Below are 13,484 nucleotides of genomic sequence, written 5' to 3'. Positions count from 1 at the left end.
TACAATCCCTTCCACAAGAAGCAAAAGAAAAATACTTCGAAGAACTTATCAACAAAAATGATGAAGTTTTCTTCTCTTCTTGTGCTTTTCTTTATTTTCCCGATCGCATTGGCCCAACTGCGAGTCGGATTTTATAGCCGGTCATGCCCTCAAGCCGAGACTATCGTACGCAATCTGGTGCGCCAACGGTTTGGTGTTGACCCAACCGTAACTGCTGCTTTGCTCCGTATGCACTTTCACGACTGTTTCGTTAGGGTAATAATCTAACCTATAACATTTTAATACAGCTATAACATGTCCAAACATTCTATGTTAATTTTTAGTTTAAACTGAACATGTTGTACAAAACAGCATACTGTATAATAAAGGCATTTTAAATAAGACTCTCATATAATTACATGAATTTCATATATTTATCATTTAGTCTGGTTAATCGTATTTAAAATATATATTGTTGTTCATTCTTCGTAGGGCTGTGACGCTTCCCTTCTCATTGACTCAACCAACTCTGAGAAAACGGCCGGACCAAACGGAAGCGTTAGAGAATTTGACCTGATTGACCGCATCAAGGCTCAGCTAGAGGCTGCGTCTCCCTCCACGGTCTCATGCGCTCGGGCCCGGTCTTGAGCAGATACTCAAGAAACATTGGTATGGGGCCTATAATTTTATACACTTGAAAGCTTACAATTTATACTGTTTTTGGTAACAAATGTAAGAATTGATCCTAATCAAATTGCAACATAATAAAACCTTGAATATTTTTTTCATTAGTCTATAATATAAAAAGAGTAAATAGATAATTTCTAGGATTGATAAACTTTTGCAATCTTGAAAATATTGTAAATTCACTTTTAATTTCGTAACTAAAATTTTTATTATCATTTTAGGCCCACATTTTTGGTTTCGTATTGGACCCGAAATATCTCAGGACCGGCACTGACTGTAAGGAACTAATTGCAATGGTAAAAGACCCTCAGACGTGGCCAAGCTTTTCGACGGAATTGGAAAGGATAGAGACGCTACAGATATGTTTCCCAGCTTTCAACATCTCGCATGTTCCACGGACGCACAATCAGATTGCTGATTTTTTGGCTAAGACTGCTAGATCTTTTCATAGGGAGTTACATTTTGTTGGTTGTTCTATTCCGGTTTGGTTACCTAGACCACTTCAAGTTTGAGTAATAGAATGGACTTTTGACGTTAAAAAAAAAAAAAAAAGAATATACGAATAAACACAAGAACCAATGAAATCCGTCTTTTTGAGGATAAGTATTTAATTGAGTTCATTGGCAAAAGAGTTCTTGGGAAATTATATTCTTGGTCAAACAAATAGACAGCCATTTGTTAGGGCTTTCCAATATGGTCATCAGTTGATTAATTAACACAGTTATATTATTCTTTTTTAATAAATTTTATTTTTCGTTGTTTGATTTCATTTTTTCATCGACAGGTTCCGAGACAGACATGACCTTGTGTTGCGACTTACAACATATACGTTCGATTATTTTAAACTTTACTTTTGTTGATTTTATGTCAATCGTGTATACTTATAGATTAAATAAATGTTGGAACGTAAGATATTTTGTTTTCTTGTCGATTCTTGCTAGCCTGAACATAAACATTAATCAACAAAACAAGCAAAATCTTAACAGAGATCTAGTTTGGGAATAAAGTGTCGAAGTTAATTTTAAAATTAAAAGATTAATTAAATCTTGATTTATTTAGTGTTATCCATAGTAGATATATTAGTATATAGTTACTTCAGCACTGGGTGAAATGTATCAATATTTGATATCCTTCTCGATCGACGATTATTTGTTTGTGTATTATTCCTTAGGATTAAGTATATAAATAACAACACTTGACCATACTGGCCATTAAGTGTCACAGACCACTATTGCTAGTTTTTGGTGATGATTGTTTTAATAGTTTCTAGTTTTAATTTTTGGTTTTTAGATTTTGGTTTTTGGTTTTTAGATTGTTTTATAGATTCTACACTAGTTTTTAGTTTTTGATTTTCAAAAACTGTTTTTTACCCAATCATGATTTTAGTCAAATAGATTCCCTATTTTATAGGGAAACTAGTTTTTGCTTCTTCTTACTAGTTCCTTCTTAAAAACCAAAATCCATATTTTGCTTGTTTCTTCCTAAAATTACCTACGATCAAAACCCAAAAAATTACTTTTCTTCTTTTTTCTTAAAATACAATTGTTAATTTTATTAAATAGTACTGTATAAGACCAACTCTACAAAGTACAAACACACGCAAAGTAAACATGAACTTCAAAACTATTAAATAATTTTATGCATGTTATTACAATGCTATTTTTGTTTTTATTTTTCCAGAGTAAATATTTTACTATTAAATTTATCAAAATTCATTTTCTACCCAATAAAATTAATTTTTAGTTTATGAAGAAATATCACTATTATTGTGTACTATACTATCTCTATAGACTTGTGTTTTCCCAATTTTAGAAATATTTGTTAACTTTTAAATTTAAATTTGTAAATAATAGTTATCAACAATTATTTAATTCTAAAATTTACATAAAATTAATGCATGTATAGTTAAATTCTACACATATAATTATTTTTTTTGTAGTTAACCACTGATGAATATATATTATAATTATGGAAAAGTTTATTAAAAATTATGTATGTACATTTTACTTTTAATATGTACGTATATATGCATATAGTATATGTACAAGTTATAATATAGAGTGTATATATATATATATATATATATATAAATGTATGTTTCAACACATAATTAATTTTAAGTTTATGTTTAAACATAGAATTATATTATTTTGTGTTTGCTTTAAGAAAAAGAGATTATGTGTGTCTTGATAATAATATTTTATATTATGTTATTTCCATAATAAATATTTTACTATTAATAAAACTTTTACTTTATTATTTTAAACCAGAAACCAAAATCTAAAATTACCATTCATGATTTTCCAGAAACTAAAATCTACTGCAAAATCAAAAATCAGAAATCAAAATCTAAAATCCAAAAACTAAAAACTAAAAACCAAAAACCAAAATCCAAAATCTAGAAACTAACCAAACAATCATCATCTTAGTTTTCAGCTTTTGGTTTTTGTTTTTTGGTTTCTAGATTTTGATTTTGGTTTTTAGTTTTTAGTTTTTGGTTTTTGGTTTTACTGTAATTATTTTTATTTTTCAAAAATTAATTAATACATTACTTTAAAATAATACAAAAATAGCAATAAATATTTAGATTTACAATTAAAATTTATCAAAATATTGTGATTATTATTTAAAATAAAACACAATAACATTTATAAAATATAGAAATTTTAATTATTTTATTTATAGAAATTAATAACTAATTTTAAAATTAAGCAATATCATTTATAAAATATAGAAATTTATTTTAGAGATATGAATCACAAATAAATTATTTCACATTATTATTTAAATTATATCTAAAATACCAAAAAAATGTATGATAATTTATCTTTATGAAGATATTATTTTTTAATTATTAACTAGAGCTTGATCCGCGCACCCGCGCGGGTATTCATTTTTGGTTTGAAAAAAGAAATATTTATCTTATATAAATGGTAATATATGTTTTTAAAATTTATATATATACATATATATATTAAATAATTATTTAATATATTTCTAAACACAATCATTTTAGAATTTATAATGAATAATTTTATTTTATTTTTTGATCCGTCAACTGTTACAACCCTATTTTTAAAATATAACTCGTGTGTTCGTGCAAATGTATTTTTTATGGATCAAAATTTTAATGTAAAATAAAATGGTTATCTATTTTTATATTTGATATATACGATTAAATAATTCAATATATTATTTAAAATTTTGTGGTTTATATTATGTATTTTTATAACACTTTTATGTTTTTTAGACGTAGTTAATATACCAAAATAAAAAATAACCACCCCGTAATAATAAAATCTTGTTACATTTTTGACATTGATTAAGTATAATTTATTGTTTACCCATATTATAGGAACTATTTTTTAAATAAATAAACATAATTTTTTATACTTTATTTTAGAAAATGCATTAATTAAACTATAAAAGACAAGAATACTAAACTGTAGGTAAATTTATTACTTCAGTGGCGTTCAAATGTAAAGAACTTTAAAAACCAAGGGATAATTTATATTGATACTTCTCTTTTAATAATAGAGATTAAATAAAATGTAGTAGTTTCTTAAAAAAAACAAAATTCGTTTTTGTTTATAAAAGTTAACAAAAGTTGGTTTTTGGTTTTTCTTCATAAATTAGTTGAACTTTTCAAAAACTAGTTTCCCTAAATTTTAGGAAATTTATTTGTTAGAAAGCTTGATTGGCAAATAAAATGGTTTTTACAAAATCAAAAACTAAAAGCTAAATGAGGGTTTTATAGGGCTCTTTATTTAAATGAAGGCTTAATGTATAAGTCCACTTTAATGTGGGCTTTATAGAGCCCTTTATTTAAAGACTGCATATGGGATTCAAGACTGTATATGGGTTTCTGTTGTGTTCTTAGACTCAACTAAATTAAGTAGCTGGTAAGTAATTGAACGGACATTAAGGGCCTGGCCCAAGTCGAGTAACTAAACTTTTTTTTTCTGTTAAATGATATTTAATTTATTTTTCCACTATTCTCCCCCCCCCCCCCCCCCCCAAAAAAAAAAAAAACATCTTAATGTAAATGCTATAGACAATGCAATACTTTTAACGGTATAATTGTTAATTTGTACTAGTATGGATGTGCCATATTCTGGATTCAATGTATGTTGTAAAACAACGAGACAAAAAATAATTGCAAAAGTTTTGGTAAACCTTATTCTAATGCTACTGGAAAGGAGGTTACATTGGAGTATTATACATTTTTTTTTGAATTGAATGTTAAATTGAATTCAAAAGAAAAAACCTTGTTACATCATGTGTGACCTATGCTCCTTTTTGAGTTTTTATACTTCTCCTATCCAAACCTTTGCAACAAAAAATAAACTATCTTGTTTCAAACCAGAATATCATTCCCTCCCCCCAACTCCTTATATCCTTTTCTCTGCAAGATGGTAAAGCGATTCCTCATGTTCTTATCTAGCCTTTTTATCAACACTTCACTCGGCACAGATATCTCTTCATGTCTTCTTCGGTTCCTTTCCATCCATATAGCATGCACTACAGCTTGCATCATATATCGCAGGGTAAAGAGCTTGATTCTACTCCAGTTTTGGTTCAGTGTAGCCAGTCGAACAAGACTATTCTATTCCCCCGTGAACTGATTTCCCAACACTCATTAAGACTTCCCATATCTGCTTAGAGTAAGAACACTGGAAGAAAAGATGCTCTGCCGTCTCCAGAGGGTTATTGCATAGAACACAAGAAGCATCTACATTAGCATTCCAATTTTTCATACGATCTCCCGTAGACAACCTTCCCAGCATCACCATCCATGTTATAAAAGCATACTTTGGGGTAGCATGCTTAAACCACACTGCAGAATACCAAGAACATAAAGTATGCTTCTCCCTTATGTTCTGCCAAGTTTCACTGGTGGAGAAGGTTTTCATGCATTTCCCTTTACTATTTCTCCATAGAGATATATCCTCCTCATCAACCCAATTTTCTTTATATCTTTCTATTTCCAGCTCCACTCTGTTTAGAATATTAACTCTATGACTCCGTCTCCTGTGGTTTCTGCAAGCTTCGATGTTCTCATTCACTAGAATCCCCATATCAATATGCCCTCTACCACCCATAACCTCCTGCAGCCGACCCAAAGAAGACCAAGCTTCGTACCAAAAGGAAGTTTTCCTTCCATTTCTCAACTCCACACTGTATAAAGTTTTTGCAATCTCTCGACACTTCAAAATTTTCTTCCACATCCAAGAACCACTCTGCGTATTCTCCCTTATCATCCAAATAGAACCTTTCCTTATAAGATATGTTTGCATCCAGTTCACCCATAATGAACGAGTAGATAAGATTCTCCAAATCAACTTTAAACAGCAGACTAAGTTCACCTCCTTTAATGGCCTTATGCCCAATCCTCCCTCTTGCTTTGTTAGACAAACATCCTTTCATGCGACTTTTATTTTCCTCCTATTAACCTCTGGACCAGACCAAAGAAATCCTGAACATATTTTCTCAATTTCTTTAATGCATCCACTTGGTAATCTGAAGGCTGCCATCCAGAAATTAGTTAAACTCATAATGACGGAGTTGATTAGCTGTAACCTCCCTGCGTATGAAAGAAACCTTCCTGTCCACCAGCCTACTCTCTTCCTGATCTTCTCTATCAGAGGCAGAAAATCAAGTACAGTCATGTTTTTTTGTCAGCAACGGGAGACCCAAATAGCGAACCGGAAGTGATCCAGTAGCAAACTGAAATCCTCGAAGAATGTCTTCTCTTTTCTGCGAATCACCAGCCATAAACAATGTTGATTTCTCCATACTTATCTTCAACCCACTCATTCTGTCAAACTCATCGAATACTCTAAGAATCCCTTCTATAGATTTCCGAGTACCATCTGCAAACACCATTAAGTCGTCAGCAAAGCAAAGATGTGTGAGATCAATGTTTTTGCACTTCGGATGATAGCCGATTCGACCTCCCTTAGCAGCTTCATCAATCATCTTGGACAGCACATTCATACAAATGACAAATAAGTATGGATAAAGTGAGCATCCCTGTCTTAATCCTCTCTTACTCTGAAAATAACCCGCCAACTCCCCATTGACTTGTACAGAAAAAGAAGCTGATGTGATGCATAGAGAGATCCAACTTATAAACTTCTCCGGTAGACCCAATGCTTTTAAAGCATTCAGAAGAAATGGCCATTGAACTGAGTCGAAAGCCTTAGATATGTCTGTTTTCATAGCACATCTTAGAGATACATCCTCCTTATGATAATCCTTGACTAGCTCTGTTGCCAATAAGACATTCTCCATAAGCAGACTGATTTAAAGCGATGCATTTGGGCAAGATGCCTTTTAGCCTGTTCGCAATGATCTTTGATATAGCTTTGTAGAGAACGTTACAGCAGGAGATGGGCCGATAATATTTCATCATCTTAGCTTCCTCCTTCTTTGGAATAAGGGCCAGGATTGTTGAATTCACTCCCTTAGGTAAGAAACCTTTAACGAAAAAGGATTGAATGGCTTTTATAACATCCTCTCCAATTATTTCCCACGCTTCCTTGAAAAATTCTGATGTATAACCATCTGGCCCTGGGGACTTGCTTCCCGGCATATGAAAAATAACATCCTTAATCTCTTCTCGGGTTACTTCTCTCTCCAGCTTCAAACAATCTGCTTCACTGCATTCAAACTCCAGTAGATTCTTCAACCTCTCCACTGAGACTCCCTCATAATCAGACGGTTGCTTTGTCATGAAATCTGCAAAGAAATTTTCAGCTTCCTCTTTAATTTCCCCATCTGTCTTCGTCAAAGTACCGTCAGCTCTCTGTATTTCATGAATAGCATTCCGGGTTTCTCGAATCTTGGCTGAGCTGTGGAAAAATTTGTTGTTTCCATCACCCTCGTCGAACCAATGCACCTTTGAACATTGCTTAAGAAAGTCTCCTGGCTGTGTCTTTCAAAATTACGCAATATCTAATTTTGAATTAATGCCAAAGGAAGAAAGAAAATATATTTTATTAAAACAGCAGTATGACTTATTGATAAAAATAGAGTCCAACAATTATTTCAACAATATATACTTTTTTATATGATAACTGCAATGCCCTTTTAAGTTTTGAAAGTAACCACTACCTGATATTCTTTTTCCAAAGTAACCACCACTCCTTAATAGTTTGAGCATAACGTTTACATAAATATTTTGTAACCTCCGTTGTGATTCCAAAGTTCTCGGATCCACTTCTCTAATATACATATTATAGTCAACGGTACATAATATCTGTGCGTAGAAGAAATAAATGTAATATTTGGTCGACAAATATATATTTAATAATTAATGCTAAGTAATTTTATTCTTCACTGACCGACCCAAACAATATGATTGACAACGAGTTTCTTATCATCTAATATCTTTCCCCATGTAAAAAAATAAGAATAGATTAAAACACAAGCAAAATACAAAATTACAAATTATATAAAATAAATTTGATTTGTTTCTGTTGAAAAATATTGGTTTGTTCCAAAAATAAAAATATTAAAACTGTTTTTTACTTTTTGACAGTTTTACACAAGCCTAATAATAATGGTATATATAATTTAGAGAAATTCCCTAGAATAACATTTTTCAAGTTTTTGTCATAAAAATAGCTCTAAATAAAGAAAATGATCAAAATAAGTTTTATTAAAAGGTAAAAATACATTTTTACCCTTGGGTTAACTAATCTAGACTTAAGATTTAGAGTTAAGGGGTGAGGTTTTGAGAATAGGGTTTCAAATTAAAAAAAATAAAAGAAAATAAACAAATATTAAAAATTTTGAAATAAAAAGGCTATTTTGGTCACTTTTAGAGCTATTTTTGTGACAAAAACTTAAAATGGCTATTTGAGAGAATTGCCCTATAATTTATATTAGTTGAAAAAAATATAATCTTATATATTAAAATATTTGAAGCGAATGTTTATATATTACTCTATTCAGTTCCAGCCATGCATGATATGATTCAAATCTGTTTACATCGATATAAAAGCATTTAATAAAAAAAAGTTATCAACAAAGTATATAAAAGCATTCCAACTTAAAGTCTGTAATCATATTTAACATATGTTTATAGCAACAATACAACTAAACACCAATTTTTCCAAAAATCATTATCATAGTAAATTAACATAAAGTACATCTCAGCCTAAGAAATTGTGATTTATTAAACAAGACATTAATTTATTTAAATTTTAAATGTTTTACACATACATTCAGTTTATCAATTAACAAAGTACATGATATTAAAATAGGGTTTAACGGATTTAGGTGGACTTTTAATAAAAATAAATATTCATATAAACTCATTTAGTTTAACGGGTTTTAAATAGTTTATTCGATTAAAAAATATTTATTAAATGTGATTTTACTTAAAGTTAGTTAAGACCATATTGACATATTTACATATATCTGTATATATTTAATAGATTATATTAAAATTTATTTTTACACATTTTTAAAAAATGTGTTCGGTCTTCAGTGCGATTTGGATTTGATATTGGTTTTCAGATATAACATTTTGAGAATTGTTCGAGTATATAGGCTATGTTCAATAGAATATAAAATTTGAATTTCAAGTCGATTCTGAGTCAGATTTTTTGAATACGAATATTCTTGACTAATTATGTTAGGTAACTAATAAGAAAATATAATATGTTGCAATTTTTAAGAATAAAGTTTAAAAATAATTTATAAAATGCATATGGCACGAGTGTATAGTTATGCAACTTGACATATATAATATAGTTATCAAAAATATATTAAATAAAATTAATATTACACAAATATAAATTTTAAATTTCTCAAAAAAAATAAAACAAAAAATATACCCGCCCTTTGAAGGGCGGGTCAAAATCTAGTGTTTAATTTAAATCGGCTCGTAGCAAGGAACATGAGCTCAATTATTAAATGTAATGTTGGTTTTCTTTCAATGATCTCGCAAATGGACTATTATTAAAGTGGATAAGCTAAAATATGTGATGGGAAGAAAAAAGCTGGTAATATAAAAGGATTAATTTCAATTTCAAACGTACAGCTGCTTCTGGTTTATTAGATTTTTTACCAATTGAAACGCTGGAAATAAGGATGTCAAATCTGAGTAGGGGGTCTTGGACCTCTGGGGATCCACGAAATCAATAAACTTAATCCTATGTTCGGCTTCTTACCAATGGTCAGACTTAGAGCACGTACAACGCTGCTCCTTAGCATGTTCCTTAAGATTAATCCTTAAGGTTTTGGATTAAACAAACATTAAAAAAACCGGACGAGCGAAGGATTAATCCTTGGTTAAGAGAAAGAAGGAGCAAGTCCTTCATACGCTGGCAACAGCTGATTGGTTCCGGTTTAGGGTTGGTTTGGTTAGGGGGTGGAAATAACGCGAGCCGCGTCATTATCGTTTCAAGCAGAAAAAAAGCAGAGTCGAGAGAGAGGCGATAACAGAGGCGATTGGCGATCGACTTTCTTGAAGGTGAATCCGAGCTTTTAGTTAATTTTTTTTCTTCTCTACTTAATGCATGTCGATTTCATCACTCGAAAGGGTTCAATTGTTTGGTTTTAATAGCTTTAGGGTTTCAAATCGGATTTGGGATTTCAATCGAAATTAGGGTTTTCTTATGGGTTTAAAATTTTCTTCTTTTTCGATTCGCTTGTTTGTTGTTATCCTCGCGATTAAAGGTTAGGGATTGAGGAAATCGGATTGGGGATTTATATAGATTTATAGTTTTCTTCTCGGTTTGCTCTTGATTCTCATCTTCTATATCCTCTTGTCTACCATCTTTGCTGACCACTCTAGGTGTCTCTCTCTCTGTCTCTCGATTTTATTTGATTTTTTTATTTGCTTCTTATCATCATCGTCTATGTTTATAGTTCAAATTTATTTATTTTCTTGAAGTGTTTATACTTACATCGTTTGATTTTGATTAGATCGTTTATGTTTGATTTCGATTCGTCGTAGGTTTTGAACCCACTACCCGAGTTTAGGAATGTTTAGGTTCTTGTCTTTGTTACGGATTATATGTGTTACTTTTGCTTGTTGTAGTTATGTTTTACTTTTGCTTGTTGTATGTATTGCTCGAACACTGATTTTCTTTGTGATTGTTTTTTTTTTTGAATAGAATGTTAAATTAGATTCAAAATCAAAATAAGCTTGTTTACAGCATGAGCTACTTTGTTTTATGACTTGGTTTCTAACAATGAAACACTTTATAAAAATTTCCTATGTTCCCACAAACCCAATCCAACTTTGATAAGCATTAACCATCCTTTCGTCTTGCTTTAGGGTCATTACTCTATTCTTCACTTGTCTGTCGATTGACCGAAACAGAATATCTACTGAACGGGAGTTGTCTCCATGCTTCCTTCCATTTCGTTCTCTCCAGAGTATGTATACAGCAGCCTGAAATACATAGCGAAACAGGAATCTGTGAACTGGTGAGGTCCTTCCTTGTGTGAGCTGTTGTACAATATCCTCCCATTTAGTAGAATAAAAATTCCCCATTAGATTGTGTGCCAACTTCTTCCACAATGTGGAGGAATAAGAACACTAAAAATAGAGATGGTTGCGTGTTTCCAAATGTTGATTGCAGAGTATACATCTTCCGTCCATTCCCGAGTTCCACAAAACCATCTTCCTGTCGTCAACTTCTTTGTGATTGTTGTTGTGTATCTTCGCTTACATGATTTTTTATTTCAGGTTTAAGAAACATGGGCCAAGACTATAGCTACACCCAGCCTTCTTCATCAGATGAGTTTAATAATACATCACTTCTTCTTGCTGAAGCTGCTTTGTACGCCGATGAAGCTGAGAGTAGCTACAACCGTGCTCAGCCGGTTCACTACCCACCTCAGCCGGTTCAGAACTTCTGCGGAGGACATGCTACTGCGGAGGAGATGCTTGACTTTCAGACACAGCTTAGGCTGCTTAAGGATCAAGTTAATGAGACTGACCAGAACCTGGCTAAGCTTGAGAAGACCGTGTGTGATGAGTTATCGAAGAAGAAATCGTTGGTTACAAAATGCTTTGCATTGGTAGTTTGTCTTCTGTTCTGCGTTTTAGTGTTAATTCTTGGAGGTTAGTTTCATTCGTTCTGTTTTCTGAATGTTTTTCTGCTTATTTTAAAAAGTTTTGACCTGTTTTATTGGATGTTTTTCTGGAAGAGCTTTGAAGGATTACAAGGAGAGTATCTGACCTCGACACTGTCTTTAAGGTTAGAAACTGTACAACTTCGTACTCTCTTAGAAAGCTATCTGACCTCGACACTGTCTTTAAAGTGAAACTCTTTGTGTTAAATGCTTTTAACCTTCCTAACTCCTCAGATTTGATAGGTTATTAAACGTTATTACAATGGTACTTGTTTGGTAGTAGAGAACTTATTGCTAAAATGTTGCTAGTAGAGAACTTATTATAAGTGAGATTTGATTGGTGATAAATGCTATCTGCCGAACTACTTAGATTTTATTGGCTTTAAATTTTTCTTACTTCTAGCTCGCTTATATAAGGCATGTGTAGTCAATGTATAAGGCGTAGATTTGATTGGTGATTCCTTTTTCTTACAATGAATAACACCGGTGGTTATGTTAACCTCATGTATAGTCAATGTTCTATTGACCTTGATTCACCCGAACAAGTTTGGCTCGGTAGCCAAGCTCCTGAGCCTGTTTTCGAGTCTGGTCAGCCTGTTGTCGGGTCTGGTGAGCCTGTTGTCGACTCTGCTATCAACAGCCAAAGGAAATGGACACCGCAAGAGAATAAAATACTTATTGGTGCTTGGCTCAACACCAGTAAAGATCCAGTGGTGGGCAATGAGCAGAGAGCTGGTAAGTTCAGGCAGAGGATTATCGAGTACTACAATGCAAGCCCTCAACTCGTCGGGAGAATACCGAGAGAGCTTATTCCGGCCAAGCAGAGGTGGGGTAGGATTAACGATCAAGTCTCCAAGTTCGTTGGTTGCTATGGAAGAAACATACAACGACATAGTGGAGGCCCAAAGCAGACCGCAAAGGAGACGTGCTTATGTAGAACGAAACCGCAAAACAGGACAAGACCGCTTATGGAATGACTATTTCAGCGAAGATGCGACATTCTCGTCTCAATTATTCAGACGCCGTTTCCGCATGAATAAGGAATTATTCTTGCATCTTGTTCATGGCCTATCAGAGCGCTTTCCATTCTTTCAGCAAAGAAGAGATGCAACCGGGAGGTGGGGTCTTACTGCACTACAAAAATGTACTGCAACTATTCGTCTGCTTGCTTATGGTACTGCGGCTGACACCGTTGACGAATATCTCCGACTTGGTGAGACCACTGCACTTTCATGTTTACATAATTTCACTGACGGAATAATACAATTATTCGGAAATGAGTATCTACGACGACCCACACCGGAGGATCTTCAACGACTACTCGATATTGGAGAGGCACGAGGGTTTCCTGGGATGGTCGGGAGCATTGACTGTATGCATTGACTGTATGCATTTGGAGTGGAAAAATTGCCCAAACGCTTGGAAAGGTCAGTACACACGTGGATCAGGAAAACCGACAATTGTCTTAGAGGCTGTAGCTTCACAAGATCTTTGGATATGGCACGCTTTTTTTGGTCCTCCAGGTACCTTAAATGATATCAATGTCCTCGATCGGTCTCCTGTTTTTGATGACATTTTACAAGGTCGAGCTCCCAGGGTAAAGTATGTGGTCAACGGACACATGTATAAGTTGGCGTACTATCTGACAGACGGTATTTATCCAAAATGGTCAACATTTATCCAATCTATCACCCTCTCTCAAAGTCCTCAACAACAGTTAT

At 32.7% G+C, this 13,484-nt stretch overlaps 1 protein-coding gene and 1 long non-coding RNA gene across 2 annotated transcripts; one reads left to right on the top strand and one right to left on the bottom strand.

Moving 5' to 3' along the window:
• On the top strand, positions 1–1,402 carry LOC125581559. The gene is made up of 3 exons (XR_007319170.1): positions 1–255; positions 472–648; positions 888–1,402. It is a non-coding gene; the product is annotated as an uncharacterized LOC125581559 (long non-coding RNA).
• Positions 1,403–5,267: 3,865 nt separating this feature from the next.
• LOC125582176 lies at positions 5,268–6,093 on the bottom strand. Its single transcript, XM_048748732.1, has 2 exons — positions 5,939–6,093; positions 5,268–5,844 (listed from the first exon to the last, which is right to left on the bottom strand). The coding sequence occupies exons 1-2, from the start codon at positions 6,091–6,093 to the stop codon at positions 5,268–5,270; spliced, it is 732 nt and encodes a 243-aa protein (XP_048604689.1).
• Between the last annotated feature and the right edge of the window lie 7,391 nt (positions 6,094–13,484).

The sequence above is a fragment of the Brassica napus genome, chromosome C2 (genome assembly GCF_020379485.1).
Source record: "Brassica napus cultivar Da-Ae chromosome C2, Da-Ae, whole genome shotgun sequence".
NCBI lineage: Eukaryota > Viridiplantae > Streptophyta > Magnoliopsida > Brassicales > Brassicaceae > Brassica > Brassica napus.
This window is presented reverse-complemented; position numbering and strand designations above follow the sequence as displayed.

What these genes read in the sequence shown, in the direction of transcription:
- LOC125582176 (XM_048748732.1), bottom strand. Translation starts at nt 6,093, where the DNA reads ATGAAAGGATGTTTGTCTAACAAAGCAAGAGGGAGGATTGGGCATAAG. An exon ending in AACATATCTTATAAGGAAAG is followed by an intron (nt 5,845 to 5,938) that starts GTTCTATTTGGA and finishes AACTTTATACAG; the next exon opens with TGTGGAGTTGAGAAATGGAA.